Source organism: Notamacropus eugenii, chromosome 6, assembly GCF_028372415.1.
Source record: "Notamacropus eugenii isolate mMacEug1 chromosome 6, mMacEug1.pri_v2, whole genome shotgun sequence".
In the NCBI taxonomy this organism is placed as follows: domain Eukaryota; kingdom Metazoa; phylum Chordata; class Mammalia; order Diprotodontia; family Macropodidae; genus Notamacropus; species Notamacropus eugenii.
In genome coordinates, this window is record NC_092877.1 from 101,311,308 (window position 1) to 101,326,632 (window position 15,325).

Below are 15,325 nucleotides of genomic sequence, written 5' to 3' on the forward strand. Positions count from 1 at the left end.
ACCTCCATAACTATTTCCTATTAACTAGCTACAATCAAGTGTGCTACCTAGAATAGACATCTGCACCATCAGTGTGAAGGGGATAGCTCAGAAAGCCCTTCAAATTAAAAAATTCCTATCTCCTTTATTAAAACTATTCTGTTATTGAAACATCAAGGGGAAAAAATCCTTTACTTCAACTTGAATGTGATTTAATGAAATTCTGACTAAGAAAACAAACAAACAAACTAGTGTTTCTGTGAGCTTCATTGCTTTGAAAGCCCATTAAAGTACAAAAAGCCACCCTAAGGACTACTTCTCCCACAGGCAAGATAACCTTCAATCTCTTCTACTATATTTTGGGAAGTTTCTGCCTTTTGGCGTTTTTCTACAGAGAAAAGAAAAGATAAAGGAGATGTGTAATTCCCAGTAACAATTGGGAAGGAGATGTTGAAGGTGACTTGACTGTGCCAAGCTGTTATGTACACTAACTCAAGATCTCTGGACATTCAAAAGGCAAAGCCCAAATGGTGGAGTAAAAGGAGGGATTCCCCTGAGTTGTCTCTCAAACCCCTCCAATACTTTTAAATAATGACTCTAAACAAATTTTAGGATAGCAGAACTCACAAAAAGACAGAGTGAAACAATTTTTCAGCCCAAGACAACCAGGAGGTTTGGCAAGAAAGGCCTGTTGTACCAGGGGAAGAAAGATCAGTTCAACACAGGCTACGCCAGCACAGACCAGCCCCTGCAAATCAGGAATAGGCCTCAGGGTGACTGAATCAGTAGCAGCAGTGGCAGTTTCCAGACCTCTCAGCTCATAGATGCCAAAGACAACATAGAAGGTTAGAAAGAAAGGTCTCTCACACCTTTCTGGACCACCGTCAGCACAAGCCACACCAGCACAGCCCTGGTACCAGCAAACCAGAAGCAGGCCTTGGGAATGACTTAATCAGCAGTGGCAGGGGCTGCTTATGGAGCTCTTCTCCCCCAGATGGTAAGGGGGTCAAACAACTGGTCAGAAGGAGATTACAGGGGTTTCTTGGCTAGCAGTGAGGCAGGACTTAGTGATTTTTCCCATGCTTGGATCTGGGTGGCAGTCCCAGGGCAAGGAGGAGCACACCAGAGCTTGTAGCCGTAGTGGAATGAGGATCCTCCTCATGGTTCCAAGGCAGAAAAGAGTGCTTGTGGTCACTCACAGACCAGGAGAGGAATAAATAACTCTCCTTAGATCCATACTATCTCGAAAGAATTGAAAACTTACAGGTCACTAAAAGTATCTCTGAAAATAGCTGCACAAAAAACCTGAAGCTTGGGACATTGTGCCCTCCACCCTAGAAACAGAGTCTCAGTCAAGTAACAGACTAGGAATATAAACAAAACCAGGAAAAAATTCTGACCACAGAAAGTTACTACGGTGACTAGGAAGATCAAAACACACTCTTAGAAGAAGACAACAAAGGTAAAGTTCCTGCATCCAAAGCCTCCAAGGAATATATGAATTGGTCTCAAGCCGAGGAAGAGCTCAAAAAGAATTTTGAAAATCAGGTAAGAGAAGTAGAGGAAAAATTGGGAAGAGAAATGAGAGTGATACAAGAAAATCCCGAAAAATGAGTCAACAGTTTGGTAATGGAGACACAAAACAATGAAGAAAATAGCACCTTAAAAACAGACTAGGCAAATGGTAAAAGAGGTCCAAAAAATCAATTTGGAAAAGAATGCCTTAAAAAACAGGAGGGATTAAATAGAAAAAGAGGCAAAAAAACTCACTGAAGAAAAAAACACCTTAAAAATTAGAACTGGAAAAGGAAGTCCAAAAGCTCACTAAAGACAATAATTCCTTAATAACTAGAATTGAGCAAAGGGAAGTTAACGCCTTTATGAGAAATCAAGAAACAATAAAACAAAGCCAAAAAATGAAAAAGTTGAAGACAATGTGAAATATCTTGTTAGAAAAACAATTAACCCACAAAATAGATCCAGGGGAGATCATTTAAAAATTATTAGACTACCTGAAAGCCATGATCAAAAAAGAGCCTAGACATCATCTTTCAAGAAGTTATCAATGAAAACTGCCTGATATTCTAGAACCAGAGGGTAAAATAGAAATTGAAAGAAGGCATTGATCACCTCCTGAAAGAGATCCCACAATGAAAGCTTCCAGGAATATTCCAGAGTTTTCACATCAAGGAAAAAATAGTGCAAGCAACCAGAAAGAAACAATTCAATATCATGGAGCCACAGTCAGCATAACACAAGATTTAGAAACTTTTACATTGAAGGATTAGAGGCTTGGAATACGATATTCTAGAGGGCAAAGGAGTTAAGATTATAGTCAAGAATCACCTACCCAGAAAAATTGAGTAAATTCTTTCTGGGAAAAAAATGGGCATTCAACGGGATAGAGGACTTTCAAGCATTCTTGATGAAAAGACCATAGCTGAATAGAAAATATGACTGTCAAATACAACATTCAAAATAAACATAAAGAGGTAAACAGGAAAGGAAAATCATAAGGGACTTAATAAGGTTAAACTGTTTATATATCTAAGTGGGAAGATGATATTTGTAACTCCTAAGAACTTTCTCATTATTAGGGCAGTTAGAAGGAGTATATATAGACAGAAGGCACAAATGTGAGTTGAATAAGAAGGGATGATATCTTAAAAAAATAAAATTAAAGGGTTAGAGAGGGATGAACTTAGAAAGGGAGAAAGGGAGAACAAGGAAGCAAATTATCTCACATAAGAGGCATGAGACTTTTTTTTTTTTACAGTGGAGGGTGGTGAGAGGGAGTGAGTGAATCTGACTCTCATCAGAATTGGCTGAAAGAGAGAATAATGTATACACTCAATTGGGTATAGAAATCTATCTTACACTACTGGAAAGTAGGAAGGGAAGGGGACAAGAGAAGGAGGGCAGGATAGAAGGGAAGACAGATTGGGGTACAGAGTAGTCAGAAGTAAAACTCTTTTGAGGATGGACACAGTGAAAGGAGAGAGAGAATGTAAACACAGGGGTAGGATGGAGGGAAATACAGTTAGCAATAATAACTATCAAAAAAATTGAAGCAAGTTTCTATGATAAAGGCCTCAGTTCTCAAACACAAAGAGAACCAAGTCAAATTTAGAAATATAAGAGCCATTCTCCTGTTGATAAATGATCAAAAGATATAAACAGTTTTCAGATGAAGGAATCAAATCTATCTATAGCCATATGAAAATAATACTTTAAATCACTAATGATTGGAGAAATGCAAATTAAAATAATTCTGAGATACTACGTCATACTTATTAGATTGGCTAATAGGACAGAAAAGGAAAATGACAAATAGTGGAGGGGATGTGGGGAAAATGCATTGTTGGTAAAGTTGTAAACTGATTCAACCGTTCTGTACAGCAATTTGGAACTATGTCTAAAGGGCTATGAAACCACGCATAACCTCTGACTTAGCAATATCCCTACTAGATCTGCATCCCAAAAGAGATAAAAAATAAAACAATGTACATATGGACAGCTCTATTCTGAAGGCAAAGACTTGAAAATTGAGGCTGTACTCATCAATTGAGGAATGGCTAAGCAAGTTGTGATATTTTATATTCTGATAGAATACTGTTGTGCGATGAGAAATGATAAGTGGGATCTCAAAAAAGTTTGAAGAGATTTGCATGAGCTGATGTAGAGTGAAATGTACAAAGTAACAGTAGTATTGTAGGATGATTGGCTGCAAATGATTTAGCTAATACAATGATCCAAGACAATTATAAAGGACTTATGATAAAAAAAGCTATCCATCCCCAGAGAGGGATGTGATGGTATCTGAATACAGACTGAAGCATCCTTTTTTTTACTTTATTTTTCTTGAGGTATGTTTTTGTGGTCCATATTTTCTTCAAGCACATGACTATTATGGAAATGCTTTGTATGACTACATATGTATAACCTAGATCAAATTGCTTGCCTTCTCAATGAGGGAGCTAGGAGAGAGGGAGAGAATTTGGAACTCAAAGTTTTAAAAACGAATAATAAAAATTGTTTTTATATGTAACTGGGGAAAAAATATAATACTAAACAAAATGTCTGGACACTCCAATCTCCAGACCTCTTTGGTGTATATAAACTTGGCATTAAAACATGAGTATGAAAAGGAGAAAGAGTGAGACGGGAGAGAAACAGGAGGGAACCCTCTAACCTATATGGCCTTTGTCGTCTGGGTGACTATCTGAAAGATTAACAAAGGGCATGACATTTTTAACACAGGCTGAAATGTTTAAATCATTCCCCTTTCAGCCAGGGAAAAACACCTCTCTTTCTAATATTATTATATCAAGGGTGACACAGAGCATGTCCTTGGGCATATGTATTACACATCGATTTAGTGTAGCATTTGCCTGACCACACAGTCAAGTAAATGTTGCACAGGGCAGCAGGCAGAAGCAACAACCCAGATTAGAATCAAACCATAGTGGCCATACTTCTTTGGGCACTAGAAAGGCTAATGTCAGTGTTCATCTGTCTAAAGACATTTTTTGGCCTGTGTGTACCCTACAGATATTTTAATATAATGGTGTGCTTTTTTTGTTTTTCCTTTTTGGCACATTTAAATGCCAATGTCAGCCCCTGAGTTAGAACACAGAACATGAACATTTTTGCCCATAGCGTGAATACAAGTTGTATGTACATAGAGGTGAATATGGGCTGACCGGTCACAAGGGAAATAAGTAGCATTAACTTAACAGTGTGATAACACATTTCTGTCTGCCAGCTGACATTTACTCACATGTTTAAAGTTCCCCTCTCCAAGCCTATTTTTAAATCTTAGAATCATAGAATGTTAGAGCTCCGAGGGAGCTTAGAGGTCATTTACATTAAACCCTCTTTTTACTGAATGGAAAACGAGGCCCAGAGATGTGACACCCAAGGTCAAGTATTTGTCCTCTTTCCTTGCTGACACCCTCTTTGACTGTATGTGGTAACAAATATCTTATAAAATACAGTGACTGGACTAAAGGACATCCCACTAAGTTCCCTTACAGTACTAAATCTATAATCCTCTGGTAGAGGTAGAGATTGGTATGAAAACAACAGCATAATTTAGGCACTGAAGAGAAGAAAATGCTGGACTAATAAATAATATTCTCATATATACTTACATTTTTAAAGAAGTGTTTCGATAAAAGGCAAATTCCGTTTGCAGGATGACTAATAGGTCCTTCTGATCACACAGAAAAATAGCTTTCTAACTAGTTCTATCCACTTTGGTTCTTTAGAATCCCAGAGCTATGTGCACTATGGAAACTCATAGCTCACTTCTCCAATTGGGCACCCTCAAACAAATGGGACAAGTTACCTAAAAGACAGCCTCGGACCACATGTAGACATACCGAGATACTCCAGAGCAGGGAATGAGCCTATAAGCTCAAACTCTTTTTTTTTTTCTAGATATCTAGTTATTTTTGATTTCCCAAAGTTAAAATTTTATTATTGCTGCCAGGAAGTGGTTCAAAGGTTGCAGAGTGACAATCAAATGAGTCATCCACACAAGAAGGATAGCTGCCAGCTACAGTTCCCCTTCTCAAAGAATACCCAAAAAATCGTTGCAGAAGAAATTCTGTGGCAATAGCCAGCTGAGAGATAGAGTTTTTTACATCAATTAATAACTGATCACCAATGATTCCTACTCTGTGTATCCCTTAGACCCCTGCTAAAAATAAAAATGTAATTCGAGGCACTTTTCAAAGATCATAGTCATTATGAAATGTTATTTCTAGATGGAGGCTTTAATGGTAAAAGGCCTGAGGTACCTATTTTGGCCTTACCATAATAGTACATGATATTAAAAGAAGCTCCAAAACATTCCAAGAAAGTATTTGGTGATTCAGGGAGCAGCAGACTTCCAAGGTTCCCTTGCCTCCAGACAAAATAAATCAGTCTCCTAGAAGTTTCTTGGCCAGACATCTGACCCAGAACTAGATTAGCACCTGTAAATATTCTCTATGAACTATCTCTGTCAGAATCCCCTGAGTGCTTCATAAAGCCAATTCAAGGTCCAGAGGTTTACATGGAGAGGTGTCCATACTCCTAATTTCCTCAAACATTCACATCATACTGCAGGGGTGCACCACAAAGCAATATGATTGCTCTTCCCCTTTACTAACAATACCCTGACCCCTTTTCTGAAAAAGCAAAAGAGCAGCCAGAACCCCCAGGAGACATCCAAACACCACCCACTCCCATTCCAGAATACATCCCATGGCAGTTTTCTTCTGCACTCCTACTTCTATCTGCTCTTTTCTAGTAAAGCACAAATATCAGAGTGAAAAGGCAGAAGCTTTATAATTTAAAATTCCTTTAAAATCTAACTTACTATTTAACAAATCTGTCCATTAAGATGATAGATTTGGAGCTAAAAGAGCCTCAGACACCATCTTATCCAACCCCATTATTTTGCTGTTGGAAACAGAGGCTAAAGCCAGGAGAAATGAAATGGTTGCCTACAGTCACAGAGGTAGCACATGACAGGATTTTAACCCAAGACCTATCCTTCCACTGTAGAGTCACAGTTCTTTCAATTACGTAGTGCTCCCTCATATATGGAAAATGGTTATTAAAACTTGTTAAATTTCCCAAATTCAAGCAACTCAGGGCATTATATGTTGTAGAAAGCCAAAATACAAGTCAATATAAAAATATAGCTCATTTGTGATATTTAATAATGAACTAATAAACGGCAAATATATGACATCTTCTGTTTCATTGCATTTAGACCATTTAGGGTTGGATTATTTTTTTCCTTTCATTTAAAGCCAAATTGGTCCAGGCCTTCACATAACCATTCAGCCATGAATTTTATTTGTTTTATTTTAAGCATTTCTTTGCAAATTACATCCCAGTGTATTTCATTTTAACATCTAGATTCAATTTCAATTAAATTACACAGTATTAGACTACAAATTCAAGAGTATCACTGAAAGGGAAATTATATTCAGAGGTACATTTTGCCTTCACACTCATGGTTCCCATTGAGGTTAATTTAATATGACTCCAACAAGAGGCCTTCCAACTGTATTTTCACACAAATACCTAAAGGTAGCATGAGTCCTAAGGCCTGCACGTAAGCTATAACCTTAATGTGTTTCTTTCTTACTGGACAGTTGAAAATACAAATAAGATTCTGTATACTATTCAACCTGACATAAAAATGCTAACACAATACTCTTAAGGGAAGGTTTCAATCTAAAACCAATATTCTAAAGAAGGGCAGGTAACAAAAAGGATCAATAAGTAAATTGTAATTACCAAACACAGTTCTAGCTGGAACAGATTCTTTATTTATCCAGAAGGAAACTTGAGAGAGAATCACAGTCATGATGCATGGGATATATGTCTGAATCATGAAATAACCCATTTTCCTTCTGAGATGGAAGTAAACTGTCATAACAATGTATTCACCTACAAAATAAAACAGGAAAAAAATATGTTACTGGCTCTGCATGCAAGTTTTTCACATGTGTATTTCAGACTACCAATTGGTATCTGAAATAATATCATCTAAACTTTGTGACATAAACCAGCTGCTGTGTGTGTGTATGTGTGTGTGTGTGTGTGTGTGTGTGTGTGTGTGTGTTTCAGAAAGAGATGCTGAAAGGAGGTGGAACATCACCTTTTATTTCAGTGTGATAATCTGCTGACTGCATGTTGAAAGCTAATAATGACAATGTTTTTTCTGGGTAAGGGATTACAGCATAATGAGTTCTTTAGCTAAGCTCATTTAGCACTTAAAGGTATGATGGCACAGCCTGTGGGATCTCAATTATTTACCTGGAAAATTACAGATTAACCTCACTGATCTAGATGGAATTTGTGTTTGTTTTGTTTCTGTTTTATCTTCTTGGGGGACCGGAGGAGGAGGGAGAAATCTAGGCCTGCTGTTACATATGTGTAAGGAGCTCATTGTGTAGAAACGTTCTCCATGAAAGATTGGCAATTCTATGACTAAAAGTCTTAGAAAGTTTCCTGGGGCATTGAATGTTTCAGTGACTTTCCCATAGCCACAGAGTTAGAATACATTGGCAGTAGGACTTGAAGGGATGCCCCTACTCCAAGACTGGTTCTCTCTCCAATGGTTCAAATCACTTTATCTAAGAATTTAGGTCAACAATTTAAGCAAAGACTTTATTTCTGTTTGTTATAACCTTTGAAATGAAATAGATACAGCTACATATGTGATCACACCTGAATATTCACATTCTACAGTTATAATTTCATCTTGCTTTTTAATTTGCTTTAAAAAATAGATTCAATTAAAAAAAGCATTTGGATTTCTTACTATCTGTCCAAAAAGTATTAATGAGATATTAATAAGTATTGATAAATATTAATGATATTAATACTTAATAATAATATTTAAAGCACCAACTACAATACTCCCTTTTGGAGGGAAACTGGTTCCCATTAAGTTTCAGAAGGTATCCACATGTTTTTAAAGTAGTACTGTGCAACAGGAAACTGGATAATTCATTTTTAGAAATGCATATGAATTTAGTGAACTTAGGTCTAAAAACTGAGGAAGAAGAACCATTTTTAACTCACCAGTTGGGGTTTTCCCTTTAAATAAAAAAAAATCAAGCATTTTTTTTCACATATATTCTAAGAGCACAGATAGTATAAATACCTTTTACACCTGCCAACCTCATCTTCTCTAGGGACAACTTCAAAGTACTTCCTTAAAGTTCCTTGTACATAGCTCTACATTGTTTGCTCTTCTAAATCAGAGGTAGAATTACGAACTGAGCAAGGCAAAGATGGTTGTGTGAAACCATCAGCAACTTCAATGCCCTGCAGAATAGCTTTATCCTAGCTATCTGAAAAAAATAAAAATGTCCCCTATGCCTTGGATATGTGTTTCCATGATCACAATACACCCTTTTCTAACCTTTCTGACTGGTAACATCATCTGGTTTCCTTGTTGCACTTATGACTCAAATACCAGACAGATCTTTTGAAGAGTTCACGAATATGAGTCTAAAGAAAGAAAATCTAAGCTATATTTTCTGTGCCATTCTGCTTCTGGAGGCTCTATCAGAATCCTATCAGAATCCCCTGTGAACAACGGGTAAGACAAAAGTCCATTGCAGATGTCATATCCCAGACTCATTCAAATTGGTGGTCATCTTACCTGTAATAGATTTGATGGTTTCGCTGGACACTGTTTGCCCAACCAGGTCATACTGAACTAAACTGGAAGATTCTTTTGGAACTTCCACAGACTTCTCAGGACCTTTTGTCCAAGTATAGATCATCTCACTCTTAGGGTAAGCATCTAGGCAAAATCACAGGGCAAGGAATTAGTTTGAGGGTTCCAGTCCCTATCAGTTTCACATGTGGGCATGCTGGTCTAGCTCAGAAGAAGCAAAAACAAAGCTGTTGGAAAACAACAATCCTTTAACTTATTTGAAGTCAGTTTTAAGCCTCTAAGAAGTCTGATATCTAAATAAGCCTTGCAATTCAGCAGGATTTCTTTTGTTCAGGTCAAAGGAAAATAAACTAAAATGCTGTATCTGCATCACTGCACCTGGAAATGTGCAGGGGAAAATACCAGACAGTCCATCTAAAATTTTTTCTATTAAAGTTAAATAAACCCATTCCTTCCTCTCTCTCATCTCTGAATCCTCTCCAATATTTGACCATAACTTACTTCTTCCACCTTAATGCAAAATTGCCATTTATAACAAAGGATGCTATTGTTGGAAGAGATCTCCAGGGGTCACCTAGTCCAGTCCACTGCCTCTGGGCAAAGTACACTGCATCTAAACCACTCTACACAGATGACTGCCTATGCCTTTTTTTAAAGACCTCCAGGGAATGAGATTATATAAACAGTTGCGCTACCTTTGAACTTTTACAATCAGGATATTTTTTCTTACATCTATCATAAATCCCAGTAGCTGTAATTTAAATCTATTTCATCTTGTACTGTCATCAGTGTAAATAGATAACAACTGCTTACCACTCTCCCAAGAGAATATCCTAAATCATACACAAGTCAATCCAGCATTAGGAACATGGAACATTGACTTCATGGCTGAGCCAAGACAGGAACTTCTACCTGACCCTACCCTACATGGGACTATCTGTTCTAAAATACTAACAAAACAAAAAACTCTTTGTAAATTACATAGAGGAACAAAATAGGAAGCTATCTATCTTTAATTTATAACACACAACCACGTAGCCAAAATTTACCTATAGTAATTTCAAAGGGTTTTATTATTATTTTCAAGGCCCCAATATGCTCTGTACCTCAGATAGCATCCTCTTCATTCTCCTTTTCTTCTCTATCTTTTTGTTCTCTACCTCTTTACTCCTTCTCTGCCTTTTTTGTCTTCTCCCTGAGTTTTTTATTTGGTAGTTATACAAAGTCCTCCCTTAAACCTCTGCCGTACTCCCTTGGAATTCTTATTTGCTTCCATGGTTCCATTATCTAAGCAGAATGAATGAATAAAAAAGCATATGGGCCCAGTATGTAACTCCCAGATCTAAATCTTCTAGACCTTTCTTCTAAGCCCCAGACTGGAATTTCCAGCTGTCTTCTTATACTCAATATGTCAAAAATAGAGCTTCTCATCTTTCCCCCTAAACCTGCCCCTTTTTCTGAATCTCTTCCTATCTGGAGTACCAACTGGTCCCCAATTTTCATAACCTTAGGAACCTCTAGATTTTTGATATTTCCCTTTCCTTCACCTCTCACAGCCAATCAGTAAAAAAGGTCTTCTGGTTCTAACTCTACAACATGCTTCAAATTCATTCCCTTCCCTTAATTCCCACTACCATTGTTTGTTTTATTCTTAACAAGTACATTTGAATACAATTGGTTTCCTTTATGATATTAAATATTTTATTCTAAACATTTAAAAACCTTATTCTGAGGAATCCTTAGACTTTGCCAGACTTCTGAAAGGGTGCACGATATCTACAAAAAGTGGATTAAGAAGCCCTGCTCCAGGGAAAGTCCTCTTTGGCACTTCAGACGTTCTTGCCTGCATTCTTTTCCCCTTTAATCTGTCCTTCATACTAATGATAGAGTAAGATTTTTTGGAATAGATCTGTGTATATCACCTCCCAATCTCCACTCAAAAATCATAGTTGTTGCCTCTTTTCTCCTCCTTCTCACAAGTAAAGTTCAAGATATTAAAGGCCATCCATAACCTGGTCTTCCTTTCCAGCAACATCTCTTATTCCTCTTTGCCTTTTGTTCAAAGTCATTTGCAACCTGGGCTACAATTTCATCATTATCTGCTTTAATTCCTCTCCCTACACTTTGTTCCAATCAAACTGTACAGCTCTGTAGCCAGCAGGGAGCTGTCTTCCTTCTGAACACCCATCATGCCAAGGATTTTCCTTTTGTCTAGAAGATACTTCTTCCTCTCTTTTCCTACTGAATTCCTAAGCCATCCTTTAAAAATAAAGCCAACCGTGGCTTCACCATGGTAGACTTCCCTAATACCCAATAGGCTGAAAGTTTGGTTTTTTTTTTTTCCCTCAGAGATCTCCTAACCCTTTTTTTGCATTCTAATTCTCTTATGCATCTGTGTCTTATCTCTCTTAAAGACTGCAACCTCCATCCTTTTACTCATCTCTCTGTAGCAAATTATGAAAACCACCAGGACTATGTTTGATATAGTTTTAGCAAGTTTCCATTTGTAATTAATAATAATAATAAAAACAATGAGGGCTGCTGCTAAAAAAACTAATCAACAAACAAATAATTATTAAGTAATTTTTATGCACCAGGCATGATACTCGGTACTAGAGATTCAAAGAGAAAAATCCATACTCTCAGTGTGTATACATAAGTATACCTACATATGTATAAAATTTGTTTCGAGCTTATGGAAAACATATGTATGAACACATTTATACATAAACATATACTTACATATGCAGATTTGTATGTGTATATGTTCCTTAGATATAAAAATATGTAAGTACTTTAAAATAGGCACATAGTAGTTACTTCAAAAATGCTTCTTGAATGAACGGAAAGGAGGTAATAAACACTGGTCAAATGTACCATGCTCTTTACTTCATTCTCACAACAGCAACAAATGTTTTAGATTTAAAATAGAGGCCAATGAGTTGTTTTCCCAACTATCCAAATATTCCCAACTGTTCTCCTATCTAGGAGAAATTGCATATGGAAAAGGAAATCTATGTGGATGTAGGATCTGGATCTTAAGGTCATGCTTCAATAATGAAGTAAGCTAAGTGCTGTCTCCCTAGGCAAAAGCTCCCTCTAAATTCTGCGAAACTATGCAGCTACTGACATGTTCTACACTGATATTGAATCAAGAAGAAGTCATGACAGTAGGGAGCCTCTTCTGGGTCCCAGGACTACAAATGAGATTTTGAATTACTCTGAATCGTAATCATTCCCACTGCCTGGAAAGTCACCTCTTAGAATCTCTAGCTTCTCCAAACTTCAATATCACCTCATTTTTTATGATGCCCCTCTAATTGTTAATGCTCTCTCTCCCTTGAAATTACTTTGAATTATTTTGTATTTACGTATACGAGCATATGTTATGCCCTGGTCCATGGCTCCCAATAGAATGTATAATACCTAAAGACAAAACCTCTTTGGTTTTCTATCTTTATATCTACAATGCCTAGTGTGTCTGACAAATAATAGGTACTTCATAAATCTTACTATTGAATTGAATAGTTAATGAAAAGAAGTTTTATGATTTTAACTTACAACTCCCAAATTTCAAGGGACATGCATGACCATCCATGGGGAAATCCACTAATCTCATGGGGCACTCTGCACTTATGGTAAGCCTACAATGAAACATATAGAATCAAAAAGATTTAATCATTTTCATAATCATCTTTATTTCTTAATATGCATAAAATAAAAGAACGAGTTGATCACCTCATTGTATATAAAATGGTGCCATTCCTCATAATTCTGAAGAGCTTGTTTGGGGCTGTCATATTATGGGAGACAGATTTTTTCCCATTCCTGAAGAAAGTATCAGGTGTCCACACTTTAGTTACCATCATATTGTTGAGCCTTAAAATTTCAATGGGGCCATCATATTTTAGTCTTTTGTCAATCCATGTTTGCCGAAAGAAGACATCCATTGTGTATTCCTAGGTGAGCAAACCACAGCAATTCCAAACACAAGTTATTATATGCATAAATGACCAATAGAATGTATAGGCACCTATGTACACATGCAAACAAAACCACACAGGTAAAACCAAATCAATAGGAGAAGTTATTTACAAAAGGCAATGGCAAAGAGTTCCAGCAATTAAAGCATGTTGTATATGTCCTGATACTTCAATTCCCCACTTTAGTCAGATAAATAAATCACCACACATATTTAATCATTCAAGAATGATTCCGCTAATTCAGTAAGATTGGAGGAAGGTGGCAATTACACTGTCACTCTAATATATATCAGGAAATAAAATGAGATAATGCAGTAACAAATGTCACTGAGTTTTTTTTTAGAAGAGTAAAACAACAAAGTAAATCAACAACTAAAACAGTTTTATGCCCAACAAACTAATTCAAATTAGAAAGTAGATAGTCAAGTATTTTAAATCACGTACACCTGTTTTAAAGGTGCTACCAACCATCCACTGTGCAAGCTAAACATCTTTATGTAACCTTAAGAGCACGCACTTAAAGAGATGAATTCACTCTGACATCTACCAGAGTCTGGTATACTGAGCTCTTCAAGCATTAAAGGAGAAAAAAATACAACTGGACCAAAATGAAATGCTAAAATATGGCCCCTCAGGACTGTGAGATACTTTTGTGCCAGAAATAATTTCAGCCGTTATAATCTCTAATTTTCTCCATCTCAGTGGTTTTCACAAGGAAAAAAAAGTCAACTCGTATGATTGTTGTGTGGGGCATAATGACAATAAAATTCTTTCCTTTTGTAGAAAATGAATCCAGGCAAAAATGTACTCAAATGTTAGGGTTGAAATGCAAATTCTGTGACCTCCTCTTGACAAATGTATGGGTCTGATTACTCACACTAGAAACAGAGCTGCTCTTACTCTCTGGATTGACAGTGAAATAAACATCCATTTCCTTCTGTTGTGCATAGTTTCTCCTAACTGCAGAAAGCTATTTTAAATTTTTCCAACACCTACCATTTCCACATCAGAAACAGGCCCAAAGCTGGTGACATATATGTCAGTTTTCACTTCTGTAACAGGACCTAGTAGACAGGAAATATGTAAGTGTGAAAAATAATCATTAATTTTACAAGATAACTGGGTGAGAAGAAATAACAGAAAAATACACAAAGCCCTTTGTAATTATTGCTTTAAAGTTGCTAGGAGATACACATCACTAAAAAGTAGACACGATTTTTACAAATATACACATATGCAGGCAATAATACTCAATTAAAGTCAAAAGCAAATTCCCAATTACTTACCAACAAAGCTATTTGTATCCTAAATCAAAGAATCTAGAGGTAAAAGAGCCCTCAGAGATCATTCAGACCAATCCTTTCATTTTACAGATGGGGAAAATGAGGCTCAGAAAAGTTGGTCAAGTGAAATACCCAAGGTCACACAGATGATTTGAACGTAACTCTTTCTTTTCAAAATCTAATCTTTCCACTACTGCACATTGTCTCTCAATATTTTAATACTAATAGATCCCCAAAATAGTTATAAAAATACTATATGTATATATTATATATACATACATAATATATAACACATACATGTACATACATGTATACGTATGTGTGTGTATATATACATATATGTGTTTTTATACATATATATAAACACATATAACTGAGGCCTGGTGATGCCATTCTGAACATCTCTCAAAGAAAGCAATATCCACAAACACATTAGTGTTAACACTATCTTAATAAGTTTGTTTCTACAAATATATGTTGTCTGTGACAACTGCTATGTTAGTTAAGATCGCTTAGATTAACCAGGCATTAAATGAAAATCTTGTTTGTCCTGATAGACAACAGTTATCCCATGATTCCAAAGGAGCCTCTGGCCTTTGAGTGCCATGGTAATGCCAGATGCTTTTGAGACATCTTCAATAGACCCAGATCCCCTATGGCAAGGAGGTAAGTAATTAAAGGGTGGTTAACATGCAATTTTTTAATGTGCAAGGGGAAAGAAATCCATAATAGCTGCCAGAATTCATATATCTTCGCAGAAACATGAATATTATTAAATTGATCAGAGACAGGAAACAAGGATGGATATGAGGATCAATTGAAAGTACTTGGGATGTATAGCTTGGAGAAGAGGAACAATGAATGGAAGGATGTCAAGAAGACAT

General features: G+C 36.5%; 1 protein-coding gene across 1 annotated transcript in view; it reads right to left on the reverse strand.

The window, feature by feature from the left end:
- Positions 1–15,325, reverse strand: part of GABRA4 (gamma-aminobutyric acid type A receptor subunit alpha4) — an 87,762-nt gene that overhangs the window by 50,769 nt on the left and 21,668 nt on the right. The window contains exons 3-7 of the mRNA XM_072620665.1: positions 14,155–14,222; positions 12,914–13,134; positions 12,737–12,819; positions 9,158–9,301; positions 7,279–7,431 (exon numbers count right to left, since the gene is read on the reverse strand). Of these exons, the coding sequence (XP_072476766.1) occupies positions 7,279–7,431; positions 9,158–9,301; positions 12,737–12,819; positions 12,914–13,134; positions 14,155–14,222 (669 nt within the window). The remainder of the gene's footprint in view (positions 1–7,278; positions 7,432–9,157; positions 9,302–12,736; positions 12,820–12,913; positions 13,135–14,154; positions 14,223–15,325) is intronic.